The sequence below is a fragment of the Syngnathus acus genome, chromosome 8 (genome assembly GCF_901709675.1).
Source record: "Syngnathus acus chromosome 8, fSynAcu1.2, whole genome shotgun sequence".
Lineage (NCBI taxonomy): Eukaryota > Metazoa > Chordata > Actinopteri > Syngnathiformes > Syngnathidae > Syngnathus > Syngnathus acus.
The window spans coordinates 6989959-7008748 of NC_051093.1; the positions used below are offsets into that span (position 1 = coordinate 6989959).

Consider the following 18790-nt stretch of genomic DNA (forward strand, 5'->3'; position numbering starts at 1 on the left):
TGGAACATACATAGTTTTATGCGGCAGCACACAAGCAACTGGCAAATCTTTCAATGATAAAATATTTTGGGTCATGCTGGGATTTGAACCGGGATCACTGAGGTTTAAGTCCAGAACACTAACCACTACACTATGGAACCCTCACTCGCACTCGTAATACATGGAACATACATGGTTTAATGGAGTAGCACTCAAGCAACTGTGTTGCAAATTTTTACATGATAAAATATTTTAGCTCGCACTGGGATTTGAACCTGAGTCACTGGGGGGAAAATCCAGATCATTAACCACTACACTATGGAATCCTCGCTCATATTGCCTGGAACATACATGGTTTTATGGGGCAGGGCAGCACACAAGCAACTGCTGCAAAGTCTTCCATAATAAAATACCTGAATTTCAGCTGGGATTTGAACCCATGTCGCTGGGGTTAAAGCTCAGAGCACTAACCACTACACTATGGAGCCCTCGCTCATACGGCCAGGAACATATATGGTTTTATGGAGCAGCTCACAAGTGAATAGATCAGTGGTCCCCAACCTTTTTTTGCGCCACAGACCGGTTACGTGACAGAAATATTTTTCGCGGACCGGCCTTTATATGAATAAATAATACATTTATATAAATAAATAATACATTTATAATAAATATATAAATACGATGAAATAAAATGATACGACTATTTCTTCTTTAGTAGTTTTTTTTTTAGTTTTTCCTTGCCCTCTTGGGAGCTTAAGATCAGGGGATGCTTTGAGAATAATTGACAATTTTTTCTGTATATGTGAAGCCCTTTGAGACTGCTTGCGATTTAGGGCTATATAAATAAACTTGACTTCTTTCTTTCTTTATTAGTAATTATTTATTATTTATTACATTTTATTAATAAAACTCACCATGACGTTGAATTAGTGGGAGCACTGAGCTTGTTTCTCAGAAACGAGCCGGTCCCATCTAGTCTTAATCGGAGACAATGACACCCAAAGTGGTTAAGGATTGTCTTTTAATGCAGGATGCCATGTGAAAAATATGTTTTTTTCCCCCTGTGCGGCTTGGTGGCCCGGTCCCAAGTGACCCGCGGACCGGTAGTTGGGGACCGCCGGGTTAGTGCATCGCTAGTTAGTGGTTAGTGCATGGTAAACCTAACATAATTTTAGCATCCATGTGGACAGCAAAATAGGAAACACACAGAGGGCTCCACTTTTATACCCGAATTGTCAATGTGGACATTAACATGAACAATTAAGCACTGAGGGGTGGCAATGCTCTTTGGCTTATCTCCACGTACAAAATATACAAAATATTTACAAATAAAAAAAGGTACAAGAATGAATCAGTAATTAACAGAAAATACTTTGAATGGTCTTCAACAATTGAATGCAACAGCATTTCTGACACTTTTGAGCCAAAACAATAGCATTGTGTAGAATTCATATCCATTTCTCCATTGGAGATTTAAGAGCAGAGCATTATGGCTCAAACATTTGAAGCTGAACCTAGTCAGAACGTGCGTTGAAGCATGAGGTCAAGTGAAAAAAACACCCAAGGCACAAACAGAGAGAAATTCCATAAATCATTCTTTTCTTCATAGTCGTTGCTGATTAGCTGAGTTTTTACAGTAGTCCGGTCTTTTAAGATGTTTCCAGTCCGCTTCACTCTCGCAGCGTTTGACCTTGCAGAAGAAGTGCTTGATGAGAGACTTCGCTTCTGTTTTCACTGTGGGCCAACAGAGACAGATGAGAGGAAGCAAATGTGCATAAGTGGGATATTCATAAAGTTGCAAAAAGGCACAGGGTTATGACAAAAGAACAGTACAGTGATCATTAACAATCGTTTTACCTTGTCCCTTTTTAAGAGTCCCCCCCTCTGCAAGAAGGTGGGACAAATAGCGAGCGAAGGACTTGAAGAGGTCCTACCGACAAAAAAAGGAGGACATGGTTGAGTTAGCACAAGGTTCCTTAAAGGAATCGTAGACTTGCTGAAGAACTTGCTCATCTGGCACACTTGCTGGCAAACTTCCCCCGAGTGTAAAAAGGGTCCAAGTAGCGGACCACCACGTCAGCCGCCTCTTTCAGCGTCACAGTCTCCGTTGGCTCCTTCACGGTTCTCTTCCGCACGTCGCTCTTGTCCACCAGACGGCTTCGTTTTGCCGGAGGAGGCTGCTCTGGTATTGCTTCTTCAGCGTGGGCCTGTTTGGCAAAGTTAGATAATCAGAGTGGGACAAGCGTTTTAAAACCTGACGGAGACGTACCTCTTGTGTCGCGGCTGCATTGTGCTCTTCTGTTGTGTTATGTCCGAGTGGATTCAATTGCGACGTTTGTGCAGGCGTCCCTCCTTCATCACTGAATTCATCTATGACTATGACTCCAAGTCTGGTCTGTGCTGGCATCACATCCCCAATAACTGGCTCAATAGCACCACCTTCAGGAGAGTTCTGCTGTGGGTCAAGGTCTTCATCTGAAATCACGATGCTGGTCTCCACCTCTTGGCTTTCCTTAATTGTTTGAGACTTGGCAAAATAGTGAGAAATGCTGTGAGAATGTTTCGCAGCTTCCTCCAGTTTCTGCTGCTTCTTGCTCCAGGTTGTCTTTGTGGGGCTGCTCAAGGAGGCAGAGTCGGCGGAGTTTGTTCTCGCTCGGATGGATGACGTCACAGGCAATGGTTTGTCACACCGATTGCTGAGCAGACTCCGTTGAATCCCTCCAACTGAGCCACCGTTTGGTGTTTCCTGGACAGACGCGTTGTCCACCGCCGAGCCTCTCGGCTGTTGTTTTTCAGCGAGTGGGTTGGATGAGCCACTATAACCTGCTCCAACTCTCTTTCGCTTCATCTGGAAGAATGTCAGAAAGGGATTATATGTGAATTTAGTGTGCGAGATGCTCCAACTCACTGGAGTAGACTTCCGATTGCAGATTTGAAACCCATGCAGGTCTTCGGAAAAGGAAGTAGAAGCTTTGTCTTCCTGTTTTATGCGTGGTCTCGCTACCAACGATGGTCTTCTCCTCGTCTCTTACGGCTGGTGCTTCTTCAACTCGGAGCACCTTGATTGCAAAGTGATAGTTGTCAGTCTCGTCCAAACCTTGTTTTATAAAGCAACGTAAGGAAGTAGGTGTGCATGAAACCTTCTTTAGTATTGCCGCTTTGTACAAGTTAGACGACTTGCTTCTCTTGAACACCTCATGTTCAATATCCACAGCTAAAGACAGACCACTGCAGTGAAAAGAGGAAGAGCACAATTCATTATAATTCAATATAATTAATACATTTATAATATGCTTTTTGCTTTTTAACCCAAAAGAGTAGTCTGCCCCTGGTGGTCATACAGTGCCTCTTCAAGAGTGTCAGCAGTGCTCTCTAGCCTGAAATGCAATTTTACATGACTGAATATGTTCCTTGAACAGAAGACTGAAACAATGAAAAAAAAAAAATACAGATAATAATGTCCCGCCAACCTAAATACAACTTTACATTACAGCTCCAGCGATTATATGATTTAAAAGTCAGTTACATGCCCCAAAGCAGTGGAAGACTAAAGACAGTTGTATTCTATTAGGCTACATATGTTTGCAATCAACATCTCCATCTCACAACTTCCGACACACGAGTCACTGAATTGCAGCAACGATGCTAATTAATGCCATAGCTGTGCGGAATGTGTTTGTGGTGTACCTTTACAGGGAGCTTGGGGATCCGCTGACTGTTTGCCTCTTTCAGTGGGCAGTCGGCATCTACAGCAGGATTACCAGAACGCGACAAATGAGCCTGAAGGGTCCTCTTAATAACAATAATAATAATAATTTACCTGGAGGAATAAAGTCATCGTTCCTATTGTCATGTCCCTAAAAATAAAACAAACTATGAGATGAATGCAGATAATTAAATGCAAAAACGGCCGACTCACATATCCACTGTCAAATATTGTGTAATATTTGCACTTTTCGCAGTGTCAACTGCAAACGGTGTCCGATGAATCATGAATCAAGTGCCCACAAGTTGCAAACCCAGCTTCAGTTAATATTTTTTTTTCTCCGTTTACCACAGCTGGCTTCACTTAAGGGGCCCTAAAATGCCAACAGCCGCTGAACACGTGTTGAGAAGCAAAACACATACACTCCACACACAGACAATTCCAGGATGGGATCCTGCAAACATGTTTGTACGTAGCTGCTTCTCAATTACCTTCCTCATGCTCATCTGCTTCCTGAAGAGATCAGAGAATTCATTTTTCCTCTTGGCGTCGTCGTCAATAACGGCTTCTACGATTTCGTCATACCTAAGAGGTGCACACAATGTCACCAAATCAAATGTGCCAAAATCAATATCACAAAAGTCCACCTACCTCTCAAAGCCATATCCCTTTCTTTCCTCCTCCGTAAAGCTCTTGATCGAACCCGAACAGTTTCTTTGGTTCTTTGCTTGGAGCGGCGGATGCTGGTGCTGTGTAAGCCGCTTCCAGCTGAGCTCAGCACGCCTTTCGGGTTGGAGCAATCGTCGCAAGCACCAGCGCCAGTCCCTGCGGCTGGTTCCCGAAAACTTTGAAATGGTAGCATGGCGGCAACTAATGGGAAGACAGGCAACATATTGAACTGTTAATATAATTCGGACCTGCTTTGAGAGTTTGTTACATTGGTCAATCTGAAACACAAAGAGCGTAAATAATTCTCTTTTTTTTTTTTTTTTTTTTTTTAAATGCCGTCTTTGTTTTCTTCCCATTCCACTCAACATTCCATTGTAACGTGGGACTGACTTTGGGACAATTGACAACAGGCAGTTTAGCTCCGCATCCATACTGCTTTGGAGTGAAGTTGCGCTACCAAGTGAGGAAAACAAAATAAAAAAAACCACTTCAATCAAAATTGAAAGACAGCTCAAGTACATTTCTTGGACCAATAACTAATATTATTCGTAAAAGGTCAATCCCTGTCTTACTACAAGTTTTCCCAGAATTCCCTGAACTTTGAATTAAGGAAAAACAGGCAGCACGTGTTATGTAACAGGCGCTCTTCACACAGCGCACACGCACACATAAACAAAGGCGGTGCTGGGAGCCACTTCAACAACATGCAGACTACCTTGCGAGAAAGCGGGACGCTGTTAACAAAGCCATGAAAAAAACGAGAAAACGCTCCCACTAAGGAGGTGGGGAAAGAGAGACGCAGACAAAAAGACTCTTTGCTTCTCCCTGCTTGGACTGAAAAACAGCTTCGGAAGAAAACAAACTACAGAAAGTCGTATTATACTCACAATTAAAACTAAAGTAGGTGAAGATTTTGTGAATTTCTCCTTGCAGATATAATTTATCTCTCCTGAGATCAGTATGAGGGCTAATTTTATGCAGCACCAGAGGAATTCTGGATGATGAGGTTCTTGTGCCAGGAAGAAAAAAAATAAAAATAACACTCAGGTAAGAATGTCTGGGAGAAATGTCATGTCGTCAACTTGTCTGCTCACGACTGATTTGTGGATTTTGAAAAACGTCTCTTTCCTGTTTTGCTCTCTCACAACGAGAATCTCACTTTCCCCCTTTTTTTTTTTTTTAATATATATGATGACAGAGAAGGAAAGTAAACAAACTGGATTTGAAGCAAACTATTTGTAAGCATTCCTACAATGCCGGCTTTGTTTATCTCATTAGGATGGACCCCAAAGAGCAAGCAGTGAGTCTTCTAAGCAAGATTTGGGCCAAGCTGCAGAATTTGCCCAATGCCGACCCCGTCGATCTGGGAGCTTTCTTCATCCTCTTAACGTTCATCTGTGAGTCTCCGCTCTCAGGTGTGAATAAGAATTTGGATTGTAGTCAAGCTGATTGTTTATTTGCTCTCCTGCAGTGGTGGTTGTTGCCATGGCCGTCCTGATCTGCACGACATATTGTTGTTGCTGTTGTCGCAAGGCTAAAAAGGAGGGGACGAACCTTTGAATATCTAAACTACACCCAGCTATTATGTGCACTACTTATCCTCATTAAGTTACTTTCAATCGCTCGTAAAACTTAAAAACTGGTTGGCTATCACGCCTCAGCAAGACGACCTGTTTGCAAATGTGGCCAGGCTGGGTGTGTCCGAGGAGCGAGAAGAAGCCCAGCCCTCTTTAACAACTCAACTGACAGCGATGTCCTAACTTAGTGCCAAGCCACTTGATGGAGCTGACTGTCAGGACAATCGACATTCCGTGAATCAAATGTCTCCAACAACATCGGTCCTGGTTGGAGGACAGGACACATCCAAAGCATAATTTAACAAAAATATGTTTATTCTGTTTTTTTCTAAGATGGGCCAATAGACATGGCGATTGAAATGAACATGCCTTTTTTATATTTCAAAACACCATTTATATTTTACTATCTGCTTTTTACCTCATTTGTAAATAATGATGTTAATTGTACTGAGCTGCTGTTAGAGGACATCCTGAAACTACAATTTTTGCTCATTGAGTGGTCAAGTCTGCTCTCTGCTGTACATAAAAGGAAATGAAACCAATTTCTGACTAAACCTTCTGCAGCATTAATGGGGAAGTTAACCCAAGATATTCTTTGCAAATATTGTCGGTGACTGTCCTGAGCCGTAATTGGCATACAACATATTATCCGAAAGAAAATGTGGGGGGGTGGACATTTACTGGAATAAAACGGTATGAGCCAGTAGACAATGTGACATCATCACTTACCTTTCCTGCTCACAGAAACGAACCATGGCGTCAAAGTCTGCTATGGCCGTGTTGTCGGATTCCTTTGCATAACCTCGTTTGTCCTGCAGGTTTTAAATGATGGTGAAAATATGGTGACATCAATAAAAGTTCAGCTTCTTTTTTTTTTTTTTAACTGCAATATTAATCGCTGCTATACTGACCCTTTTCCGTGCCACCTCCTGATTGATGAGGAACAGAATTTGATCCTTATCTTTCCGGGAGTAGTAAATGCGACAAAGGGACGGCAGTCCATCTCTGCCTGCTCGTCCAGATTCTTGGTAGTAGCTGGCCATGGATTTTGCCAGGTTCCAATGGGCGACAAACCTGTGGTAATAATGGACAGGGAAATTGAGCTATCGCTTAAAAAAAACAAAAAAACAACAACAACAACCCTCAACCTACATGTTTACTGCTTTACCTTACATTGGCCTTGTCAACACCCATACCAAAACTGATGGTGGCTACAATAACCACCACTTTTCCCGCCATCCAGTCAGCCTGGGCCTCTGTACGATCTCCTGGCTTCAGACCTGAACATAAAAAATAATAATAATAACTCACAACTTAAGTCTCTGCATGCCACCCACAGTGGAAGACTTACCAGCATGATAAGGCTTTGCCAGGACACCGAGTTTGGTAAGCTGGTAGGCTACAGTTTCACAACCTTCCCTTGTCCGACAGTAGACAATACCACAACCCTGTCCGAAAACATAAGTCAGGTTTCTGCATGACCAAATGCATTAATTTTCCAAATCATAACCTCTTGTTATTCTGGCCATTATAATTATGTAAGGGAAATATAGTTTCAAGGTAAACTCGTGTGCAGCATGGGTGATGAAGAGTACAGCTATACTGGAAATGTCTATGTGTGTATTCATGAATTAACTACCAACCTGTGCTTTTGAGACACCACCAAGTGCCTTTTTAATGAAAGCATGGAGATGATCATAGGGTTTTGGAAGAAGCTCACTGAAGATGACGTCATAGTGCAAATTACTGCGAAAAACGGGCGTTGTAAAAGACAGCGGCTGATGCAGCTTCAGGGACTGAGCAATGTCCTCTTGGACCTTTTTAGGAGCTGTTGCTGTAAGCGCTATGCAGGGAATGCCTGGCAAGCGAGCACGCAGTTCGCCCAGTTTGAGGTAGTCTGGTCTGAAATCATGACCCCATTGGGAGACGCAGTGAGCCTCATCCACTGCCAGGTAGGACAGCAAGCCCCGGGAGCACAAGTCAGTCAGGTAAGGCTGGAATGATGGAGACGCTACCATCTCTGGTGTAATGTAGAGTAGCTTGAGCTTTGGGTTTGCACTTTGCAAATCCGTAAGAATCAACCGGCGCTCACCTACTGCGAGCTTAGAGTTGATGGAGCAAGCAGGGATGTTTAGAGCTCTCAAGTGATCCACTTGATCCTGGAAAGAAAATATGAAAACAGTGGTGAGTGGGAAAATAATTCTAGCAGATTTATTTAAATGTGGATGATGAAACCAAACTGACCTGAATAAGAGCAATTAAAGGTGAGATAACCAGAGTGATGCCTGCAGCCAATACAGCAGGTAACTGGAAACACAGGGACTTTCCTGCGCCAGTCGGCATGCACACAAACACATCCCTGTCGCCTACAGGAAAACACACCTTTAATCATTCGAAGAACAACTTGACATACATATTTCATATCCATCGTTATACTTGAAGAAACTATGCAATTCCCCCTTTGTATTGCAAGGGCTAATATCGAGCAGAGATTACGTCACAACTTGCGCTTGAGTTTTAACTTACCTCGAATAACTGCATTGATAACATTTTCCTGCACTTTAGACCTGAAGCCGTCGAACCCAAAATGGGTATTTAAAGCTTGTTTTAATGTTATTGTCGTGGCTCGCGTCTCCATTAGCACACGGTGGCAGCGTCGCACATTGATGACATCATAGCTGATCTATTATTTTTTTAAGGGTTTTTTTTTTTCGAATCGGTGAAGGATTTAAATTAAATCATTCTAGTAATTAAAAAATAATCACGGGACTTTATAATGAATAAAAAAATTGTGGCAACAAAAAATAATCAACCTAAAAGACGTTTTGATTACACTGGTCAACAGGTATTTTCAACGCTGATTTAAAATGTCTTTACTTATCCCCACTATGACTTTTAGATATGCTTTTTGACAGCATGGTGAAACAACTGCAATCTGTTTACGTAAACAAGAGACGGTATCATCATCGTTAACTCTTTTTTTTTTATTCAGTGTATGATGACAATTACAGTACATGACAATGTAGATAGTACAGTTCTCCTTCCGAACACCAAGTATGTGAGCACACCTTTTAATATGGAGGAAAGAGAGTAGCAGCAGCACAGAGAGTGGTCACGCCTTGAAACTATTTGAAAGCACAAGAATGTCAGGATCGCTGATCCCTCCCAGTGATTTGAATAACCTTGTCACCTTTTTATTCCTTAATATGATACCTACTGGAGATGTTGAAGGAAAAGTTGTTCAGGTACGAAATCAACCCCACAGGCAGGATGTGGCGCAGAGACATTGGGGATTGGCGTCAAGGGTCCTTATCACCAGATCATTAATGATCTCCACTGTGCCAAACAGTGGGAAGAGCTTCTCATGGAAGCGCTCATTATAAGTATAGATGTGGGCACGCCGGTCCACGTCATAGAAGGACAGCTGGCCGGCTTCGTAGTCAAGGTAGATACCCACTTTTCGAGGGATGAGGCCCGCCGGCAGTGCAGTGAAGGGCACGGTGAGGGCCTTAAGCTCAGTGCCTCTCTCCAAACGCAGGGTCAGATAACCCGTGTCGGTGTTGAGGGACTTGAAGCCTTTCCTAAGAGCGGACTCCTTGGCCATGCCCAGCCGCCAGTCTCGCTCACCCACCTCCGCCTCCCAGTAATGGCGGCCCGATTCATAGCCTACCAATCCAACAGCGCACCACCAGCCATCAAAGCGCTGGTGGTAGTTGGGAATATCTTTCCTCTCAAATCCACAACGCATCCTCTTATCATCACCAGAGATGAGAAGATCAGGATTGGCTGTATCTTGGTTCAGAGTCACTTCGACTGACACAAGACATACAATTCTTGTATTAACAGCAAGATAGGCTGGGTAAGGTTTACAGTGATAGAAACACTGATAGAATTAACACTGTACCTGCAGCGTTTGTGATCCAATCCCACACTGCCCAAAAGAAAAAGAGAATTTTATGCATGTGAATTGATGCAGTTTGAGCATTTGAGGTGGTGTTATAATAATAAAAGGCCACTGACCTGGCTGAGGAACGTAAGACAGAGCACCTGAAACAAAATAAATGCAACAAATTAAAAGCTGGGAAAATAATCATTCAATATATATTTCTTACTCAAATATTAAACCTAATATTTTGGTTTTACCAATTTTTGTTTTCTGCTTCCAGATCAACCACTTCTGCGGTATGATATCCTGCAGTTACAAAATAAAAGCTCAGTCCTTGCTGGGGATGGTTATCCATTTAAAGATATACAGACCTTTTCTGAATCCTGCAGCATCACAGTCCACATGAGTAGCTCCATGGCACTCAGAAGGTTTGGCACACGGCCCCAACGCCAGGCTGACCTTAAGTCCTCTAGGATGTTTGCCACTGTTTCTCCAGGCTGAATGCTTTGCTACATAGCAATCAATAATAATGGTTAATTTCTGTGAGGGGGGGGGGGTTCTAAAAATGGGAGGATCCCGCTGCTTGCCTCAGGCTGAGCTCTCAGTACTTTCATCCATTCAAGGAGGCCTAACTTGGCCTTCTGCATGTCCTGCTGCTCAGTGAGATCACACTTTTTGTCACAATCAGTTTCTGGCCAGCCATCGGTCTGCAAGGCCCTCTTCTGTGGATAAAAAAAAGTCACCCGACATGGTATTGTGAGTAGCCCAGAAGCAATCCACCAATCCTGATGGACACTTTCTCATATTGCAATGTACATTTTACCCAGACAAGTACCTTTTTTTCAAACATAGAAGCCCACTCAAGAATAAAGAACCAGCAGAGAGGAGTTGGCCAGATCTCATGTTGGTTCCAGATGAGCTCCAGGACTGTTGAATCCTTCATTGAGCACAACAGAGAAACAAGTCAGTGGTGGATTTGGTGAAGACAAAAAGAATCTGAAAAGATCTATTTGCCAAAAATTGTATTTTCTATACTTTGATTTAATATGTGATTTTAGGAATGAACGAGTGGTAATTTATCATAATTATCATAGTAATCATAGAAAATATAACACTCAGCAAAAAATATAGCTGTGAATGATTGACATAGCCGAAGCGACAAAACTACATGATGATTTATCGTTTTTACACCTTTGAAATATGTTGCCACACATTGCCTGTAATTGCTATGGTATATACAGTACGCTTAATTGCACCTGGCATACTCGACCAAGATCTCTCGCCAGTTGAATAATCAATAGCTGGTCTTCATCCAAGTTGTCCGTCGTCTTCTTTTTCTTAGATTTCACATTTGATGCCTAAGAAAAAGCTCAGGATTAATTGAGACTTATCTAACGCAGACTAACACCAGTATGTTTTTACAGTTACTAGTGTTTGTGTTTTATCAAGGTGCAAGTTAGTGGGTAAAAATCAAGTTAAGCAGCCTTATCGTGTCAATAAGAAGTGTTTTGGTTGACTGTGTTGTAATTGCTGCCTTACATTCAAGTCAAACTGGAAAGGAAGTATTAAGGATTCTGATTGTAATGATTACTTGTCAGCAGAGAACAAAACTAGGATTTGTGCCATGTTACACCTTGTCACTACATTTCACTACCTTGTCACTTGAGATGCAAAACCGCCTTCTCTTTTTTTTTTTTTTGTTATTTTAAGAGTCAACTGGCATGCAATGCATTGAACTTAAACTGCAGTCAAAGCACCATTTCGCAGTTTTAAATCGAAATCCAAAACTGACACTTGCTTGAGTGAATGTATGTTTAGTTTTGAATTGTCACAATAATTGTCATAAAAATATTTTAATAGTATGCAATTGTGTTGTCATGGTTCTATCGGGGTGTGGTTTGTGAAATCCAATTATAAGTTACCGAACAGGGTTAAATGCATCGGGGTGACCCATGAGCCCAAAACAAATCCAGTTTACATATTAAACACTGGTGCACCTTGTGAACTTGCGTTACCTTTATTTGAACGGCGATGTTTTTGATAGGTTCCACCATGAAGTGAAAGCATTGCAACATCTTGGTTGTCAGTGATGGGAATCGCACACGTAAGATTCGTAATGTGACGATGCTGAAAGAAAATACAAAAAAATATATTTGCATATACTTTTTTTGAGAAATCAATCAAATTCGGGAATGCTCGGATTAAAAACACATAATTCTTGTTAATGTGGTAGGAATTACGGTGCATCTTTGTTTTCCGTGCCCGAGCGAAGATTGCAACGTCAACGCACTTCATTATTTCACTGCACCAAATGCGCAGTTTAAAAAAAAATGCAATTCCTCCACACAATGCAATATGACTTGCACAAATGACATTTACGATGCAAATTAGGTAGTAAAACACAAATAACCTACCTGTCTTGTTGCACAGCAAGTGAAGCAGCTTCCTAACCTCGCCCGAAAGATGAGGAGTTGCACGATTTAAAAGTCCGTCGACTGTGCTGCAGCGAATGTCCTTGTTTACACTTACTGACACAGCTCTTCGGAGAACTTCGGCTTTTTCCGTCGATTTCCGACCCGACTGTGGGCGCAGTCGGCAGCCATTTTTGTGAGGTCGCCACCGGGACTGTGCCAGTATTGTACTAATTTAAAAGTATATGTAAATATGTATTATATTTTCTAATTTTCTCATCCCTCTAATTATCCTTGTTCCGAATGGGACAGAAAATGTTTTGGAATGACCAATCCATCTTGTTGTCCCAATAAGACCAGCTTTTATGACCATATTTTTTTATTAAAAGAGTTACATTTAATTTGGTACATTTGTATTTAAAAAAAAACAAAAACAAACGATTAATAATGAAAGGGAAAAAAAGAGGGCTAAACAAAGTGTCTGTAAACTAATGTAACAATGGCAGGTCTAAATAGAGAATTATGGATTTTTTTATTAACTTTTCACTGACACTTGTTTTATACCTATTTGTCATGCAGTGTAAAATGTAGCGTCAAAAATACAACGTCAAAAAACCCAGTTCTCATTGTTTTTGTTGGAAATTAATTGTATGATGTAAACAGTAGAATCCCTAGTTTATCAACATCTAGCACGTGCCCTATTTGTTTTATGAGCAGTTATAAGTTGAGCCCACTCAAAAATACTCATAGACTTGGAAATCAGAAAAAGTGTTTCCTGCCCTGTACAAACCGCAAATCTTTCACTGATAACAATATTTTTATGACCCCCTCCAAGAAAAAAGAAAAAACTTTTTGGCATTTCAAATCCTTCTGTTCACAGTTTTCATGCAGTCTCTATTTCACCATCTTATTCAAGTTGTACCAGCATCATTAAGTCTTTTTTGTGTGTGTGTGTGTGTGTGTGTGTGTGTGTGTGTGTGTGTGTGTGTTGCACAAAAATGTGTGCAGCTCTTTTTTGGTTACGCAGTTCCTGACAACCAGATGTCAGTCTTGAGGTATTTCAATCAACACAATAGTTCCAAACCATTTCATGGTTTTAAAATCCACATTTGTCCAGTTGTTGACATTCATCAAGCGTGGGTGTCATACAGGAAGAACATTGTCGCTGCTCTCACAGCTGACCGGAGGAGGTGGCGGCTCACTTTGAACATCAGCTGCAGAGTTGGTGTGCTCACCCAGCGTGGGAGAAGCGTCCAAACTTGATGAGAGGATATTGTACGGCAGCACCACGGACTGACGAACGCTCTCCTCATATGATGGAGGTGGCTGTGAAGAGTGTTGGGAAATAAAATATCACAATTTGTACAAAGTCATTGCTTGAAATTGAAAATGAGATTTTCTCGGGATCGTTGTTACTTTCCTCCTTATAGCGTCCCTAACTGGTTTCAAATTACGCTATTGATTGCGTAACTAGTTTGTATTGGCCTTATCGTTGGAGGGATGCATTTATCGACGACACGGCTTTATTGGCCTTGTTGTCAGCAGCAAGTAATTTATAACAAGGCTCTAGTGAATAGATGAATCTGTGAATGGGGAATAGGAAAAATGAATTATTTATTTCTGCTCTGTTGGGTTTGGCTTGTAAAGTGGTTAATTATTGCTTTGGGGAGAAAACAATCCAAACTGCTGTAATGATTGTACATTGTTGCACAGGAGAGATATTTTGTAAATAAACAAAAGGAGATTATAGTGACGTGAACAGTGCTATTTACTTAAAAGTTCAAGATAAAGTGATCTGGCATCAGTAGAGTAAGTCAGAATTTTTTTTTCTGTTATGAGGTGACAGCAAATTAGCACCATTAATTCAGTCGCTACCATTAACTACTTATTGATTTGCTGTCTCATTAGAACTGAACCTTGGGTTATCGTTTTTGGGGGTTTCTAAGGCGTTGAATGTGATAATAAATGACATTATTACATTTGGTTGCAAATGTATTTACATTAACAGTTCATCTATTTCAAGTTAACCACCTGGAACATGATTGTTTTTATCTCTCTGAAGTCTGAACACATCTGGGATAGTGAGTCTGGCTTATCTTTTAATTGCTCAGGGACCCTGGAGTCACTCTACAACATCACTCTTTATCATCACACACATTGAAGGCTGCAAAGTTTACTGCTATCATACCTCGGGCCAAAGGACAAACAGGGGAAATTACGGAACCAATTGAAAGTCTAACCAAGTCTGAAAATAGGGGGGTGTATTTTGGATGACCAAAGACAAGATCACTACGTGGGTGTGCATGCTGGTCAATCGTATCGAGAAAAATATAAGCAGTCACGCTTGGGATTGTTTAATTACGAAAAAGGAGAAAAGGTCAAAGCGGTAATAACTGACGCGAGTACAAAGCGTTTTTTTCTCGGACATTGTTTGCGTTCAGGGTGCTGCCTTTAATTATGTTTGATGTGCCTTTCTCTCATTACTTTGTTTGTTGAAGCGAGTCAAAAGCTCAGCCAAAGATCAACACTGTAAAACCTTGAAATGCGGTCGCTAGCAGTGAGCGCTAGATGACTTAATTGCATGTTTTGTGTATGCAATATGGCTTCAAATGAGCTCTGAATATAATATGTTATGATATTATTATCAACCCTTTTAATAGCATGACTGAGGACCTGTCAGATAAGCTTGATCATTGTCATCTAGCTTACGTGCCTATTCCAACTTTAATGTTTCCTACCTCCGTCTCAATAGGCCCATTGAGGCCAAAGCGGTCTGCAATCATCATGTGGATCTGCCTCTGGCGATCCTTTTTTCGGACACTCTCGTAGGAGGGAAGCCTGGGCAGGGGGGCCTCCAGAGAGGGCAGACTGTAGCTGGAGGGTAGGCCGACATAGAACAGCTGACTTCCCTGCATAGTATCACACAGGCCATAAAACACAGAGGGGTCATTATTAGGGTCAATCTATAATTGCATACAGAATTTGAAAATAATGATCAAATGTTTTGTTTTTTTATATGTTGCTATGGCAGCATGAGCAATGCTGAAAAATAATCCAATTCACTAACTTGTTCAATAAATTGCACAATGTTGAATAAGATTCAATACAAGAGGTGGATTTAAACTCAAACAGAAAGTAAATTCTCACGTGCTTACGTGCAGATTTACATCGCGGCTCACTTACATCGGCATTGTTATCTAGAAAATGTGTCGGCTCTAAACATGGTGATCCCATCAGTGTCTGTCTGCTGCTGTAGTACTGAGGAGGAGCGTCCTGTAAAACAAGAAACTATAAAAATCATGTCTGAAACTGAAAAGGCATTTGTCACTCAATAAGCTTGGCTCAATTAGTCACATTTGTGTTTCTTTTGCTCCGATTTTCATGCCTTGTTTGATCACCGTGGATACTAGCTGGTTAGCAATACCATAAATTATCTAATCGATAAGCTCTTCGCACCCCCTTTTTACAACACAACCTGTCAACGTCTCACTGTATGAGGTGTTGGCATCTTGGGAAGGGGGGGGGGGGGGAAGCCTGCGAGGAAGACAAGGTAATTGTCTTGGGTCTAAATGAGTCGCCTTTGTTTGGGGAACAATATGGCGTCCTACTGTGTCATCAGAGTCCCTAGGCAACAAACCACACAGTTTGGCCTTTTCAGCATCTCTTCATTCCCCTTTTTAAGCGCTTAACGAGCACACTCCACTACACATTATGACCTCGTTTGTCATTTAGGGCGGCGTTACAACAAAGTCAATTTGTTACCCGACTAAATTTAGCAGGAGAATAAAAGAGGTACTAAAATTTGAACACGCACAGGTTGTATTAAATTATAAAACTTTTCCCAGGCCACAATGCACAATGACATCACTTATATTTTAAGCGACGCACACAAACGACCTTTGCCATAACCGTCACAGCATTTCAGGGCGACACTAAAAACGTGATGTCAGGGGTCATTTTGCCCTCACTGGCTGGTAGTTTGAAGAAGCAAAAAAAAAAAAGGAAGGAGAAAAAAAAGGAGCGTTGTCCTTTTGTCCCAGCCATTGACTCAGCTTGTGTGAAAAAGCACAACCGTGTAAAATCAGCACTGAAGTCGGGGGAGGATCCCAAGGGCAGCGTGCCTTTTTCACCAGCGCAAACTAAAAAGGAGACCCATTGTCTCGTTGCGTCCCCAACACCCACCGGAGAGTCTGTCCGCTATTCATGGTGCAAAGTGAAGCAGGGAAAGGTATGTGACGATGAAGTTGAAGACATGCAAATGTCCCGAAGCAACACAATGAACAAGTGCGTCTGTTCTTAAACTTCACTCTTCTTCTAAACAAAACAATGCTGACAGTGAAACTCTTTTGTCGAATTTTAAAAAAAACTCTTGACCAGCCTCTTATCATCTTATCAACCACATATGGCCCAAGCTTCAGTTCAACTCAGTTTGTTCTTGGTGAAACGCTCCGTTAAGTTCTTTGGTGGCGTCTCCGTTAAAACTGTAACTGAACTGAGTTTCCTGTCAGTTGTGGTGAGAGAGCTATGAGTCATGCCCCTGCAATAAGAAGATAACAGTGAAACATCACCCCATGGGACTCACGGAGGTGAGGAAGAAGTCAGGAAGAGGAAGCAGAAAGAATGAAAACGTTACCTCTTTGGTGTGTTTACATTTCACTATCTCCCAGCAGCTTTACAAATCCATTATCTTTCGTTGATAGTCCATATTTGGCTGAGATTATGCCCCTCACATTGTTGAAACAAAAATAAATCTGAATACATGCAACTGCTTGGTGAACTTTTGAACTCCAGATTGAGTTTTGGAATTATATCGAGGAAAAACGACATCGCTGTGAGTGCCACATTTATGATTGTCAAAGCAATTGACTGTGGCAAATCCATTAGGAGACGATGATCATATCAGGTTTAATATAGAACTTCTCACACCGCTGTGCAAATTGAATGTGACACTTGCTAATTGCGACACAGTCGGATCACATGGTGTGGTCTTTTCTCATTTTCTCAGTGTCATCTCAAAAGAGAACATGCAGACCATGTCATAAGACCACTCAGCACAAAAGTTATTTATTTAGCTTTTTTCTTGTTGTTGCAAGGACTTACCATATCAGCATGTGGGCCTTGATAGGAGCGCAATCTGCAGCACTGAGGATCTTTGCGGTAAATGATGGACAGGAGCACCAGAATAACAACAAAAAACACCAGGGAGGAAACTGTGAAAGAGAAAAAGAAAAAGGTTTCATCTCAGATAAGCAGGCTTTTAGTTTGTTGTTGGAACAATTTGAAAGACCGATGATTAAAATACTGAATATAGTTGACTCAATTGAAATTGAACTGATTGAAAGTCTGTTTATAGACAACATTTGTTGAACGTGGTATCTTCTGTGATGTATCTGCCAGCCAAAAAATCATTTTGTGTGGCCCCAGAAAGTAAATCTGAAGCGCCCACTTCCTGTTTCTGGTTAAATGTTGATAGAAAATTTCATTTCCCCCTCACTTAAATTAGCTGGCCAAGCATTTAAACTGGTTTTAGAAGCATTTAATTTCATTAAGCATTTACTTTCGCACATAACATCCCATTTTCCATGATTTCCGATTTAAAAATAAATAAAATTTAAAATGAATGCTAATTCATCTAAGAATAAAAATGTCCTCCTGCCACACAGTGAAATATAATATGAAATAATCTAAACTTTCTCATAATGCAATAAACGCACAAATATTTGAAAATAAAAGATATTTTACAAATATACTCACAACAAGCAGCGACCACGGTGAGTTGATCCGATGTCATCTGAGAAGAGGGAATGGTTGGACTTGCAGTTGCAGACATTTCTGATGTATAAACAGTTAATGTTGCTTTCAGAGATGTCCCCGAACTCATCAGATTTAACACCAAAGCTGTCATCTTCTTAAATATGAGCGCCTATACTGGAGGCAAGCTTGGTAGGTCTTCCACATGGTGTAATCCAACAAGCTGACAGTCCACATGCGCTCTGTAAGCCGGATCTTCAAGTGTCCGGCGCTCTGTAAACACACCGCCGCGTTTACGAGCCGGTGAAAGCGCACTGACGTCACCGGGCAGCGGTCAGACTACAGACAGCTTACTGGTTGGGTGACTCCCCCTAAAAAGAAAAAAAAAAAGAAAAGAAAAAAAGTACATTTGCATATGTTTCACATGCTCAACACAAGACAACAGTCATTAGTTTTGACGTTACACATGTAATAGTAAGATTAATGTCATTCCTGTTTCCTCCACGGAGGCACCCCAGCATGGAGGTCTGAATGCGTGGAGCGGTTTGCTGTTACCCTGGAAACGGGGGTCGCGTATTGAGATGATTTGTATTCAAACAAGTAACCAAAGTAGAGAATTAGTCATCATGGTTCTACTTTCACACTTAAAAGACAATTTCATGAGATGCTACACCAGTAATTGTGACTTGGTGTACAGAAGTAGTGTTTCTTTATTTCTTTATTTCTATATCCCTGGTGTAGTTTGACTGGTTCAATCAGTATTTTGAATTTTAATGTTTAAAAGCGTTCACGTAACAGTCGTCAATCTTAT

The 18790-nt window shown here is 41.3% G+C and overlaps 3 protein-coding genes across 5 annotated transcripts; all 3 read right to left on the reverse strand.

Annotated features, from left to right (window-relative positions):
- Nucleotides 1–1247: 1247 nt before the first annotated feature.
- recql5 (RecQ helicase-like 5) lies at nucleotides 1248–8615 on the reverse strand. The gene is given in 22 exon segments (XM_037257353.1): nucleotides 1248–1713; nucleotides 1837–1911; nucleotides 2003–2186; nucleotides 2249–2827; nucleotides 2871–3038; nucleotides 3120–3231; nucleotides 3306–3341; nucleotides 3343–3356; nucleotides 3667–3725; nucleotides 3800–3836; nucleotides 4177–4270; nucleotides 4337–4356; nucleotides 4358–4459; nucleotides 4461–4502; nucleotides 4504–4555; nucleotides 6661–6743; nucleotides 6843–7005; nucleotides 7100–7211; nucleotides 7283–7379; nucleotides 7575–8090; nucleotides 8176–8297; nucleotides 8458–8615. Coding segments are annotated over 22 exon segments (2910 nt in total). The 5' UTR covers nucleotides 8570–8615; the 3' UTR covers nucleotides 1248–1582.
- Nucleotides 8616–8894: 279 nt separating this feature from the next.
- On the reverse strand, nucleotides 8895–12361 carry si:ch211-120g10.1 (E3 ubiquitin-protein ligase TRIM21). 3 transcript variants are annotated; one of them, XM_037256973.1, is made up of 10 exons: nucleotides 12232–12361; nucleotides 11833–11944; nucleotides 11074–11175; nucleotides 10653–10754; nucleotides 10405–10536; nucleotides 10189–10326; nucleotides 10075–10123; nucleotides 9952–9978; nucleotides 9836–9862; nucleotides 8895–9744 (listed from the first exon to the last, which is right to left on the reverse strand). In XM_037256973.1, the coding sequence occupies exons 2-10, from the start codon at nucleotides 11890–11892 to the stop codon at nucleotides 9185–9187; spliced, it is 1197 nt and encodes a 398-aa protein (XP_037112868.1). In that variant the 5' UTR covers nucleotides 11893–11944; nucleotides 12232–12361; the 3' UTR covers nucleotides 8895–9184. The 3 variants fall into 3 exon arrangements, with proteins under 3 accessions (XP_037112868.1, XP_037112869.1, XP_037112867.1); XM_037256974.1 differs by having other exon boundaries at nucleotides 10426–10539; XM_037256972.1 differs by having other exon boundaries at nucleotides 10405–10539.
- An 851-nt stretch (nucleotides 12362–13212) lies between these two features.
- Nucleotides 13213–18363, reverse strand: LOC119126337. Its single transcript, XM_037257535.1, has 5 exons — nucleotides 17983–18363; nucleotides 17329–17438; nucleotides 15412–15501; nucleotides 14967–15137; nucleotides 13213–13554 (listed from the first exon to the last, which is right to left on the reverse strand). Exons 1-5 carry the CDS (start codon nucleotides 18131–18133, stop codon nucleotides 13372–13374), a joined length of 705 nt encoding a protein of 234 aa, XP_037113430.1. The 5' UTR covers nucleotides 18134–18363; the 3' UTR covers nucleotides 13213–13371.
- Nucleotides 18364–18790: the final 427 nt, after the last annotated feature.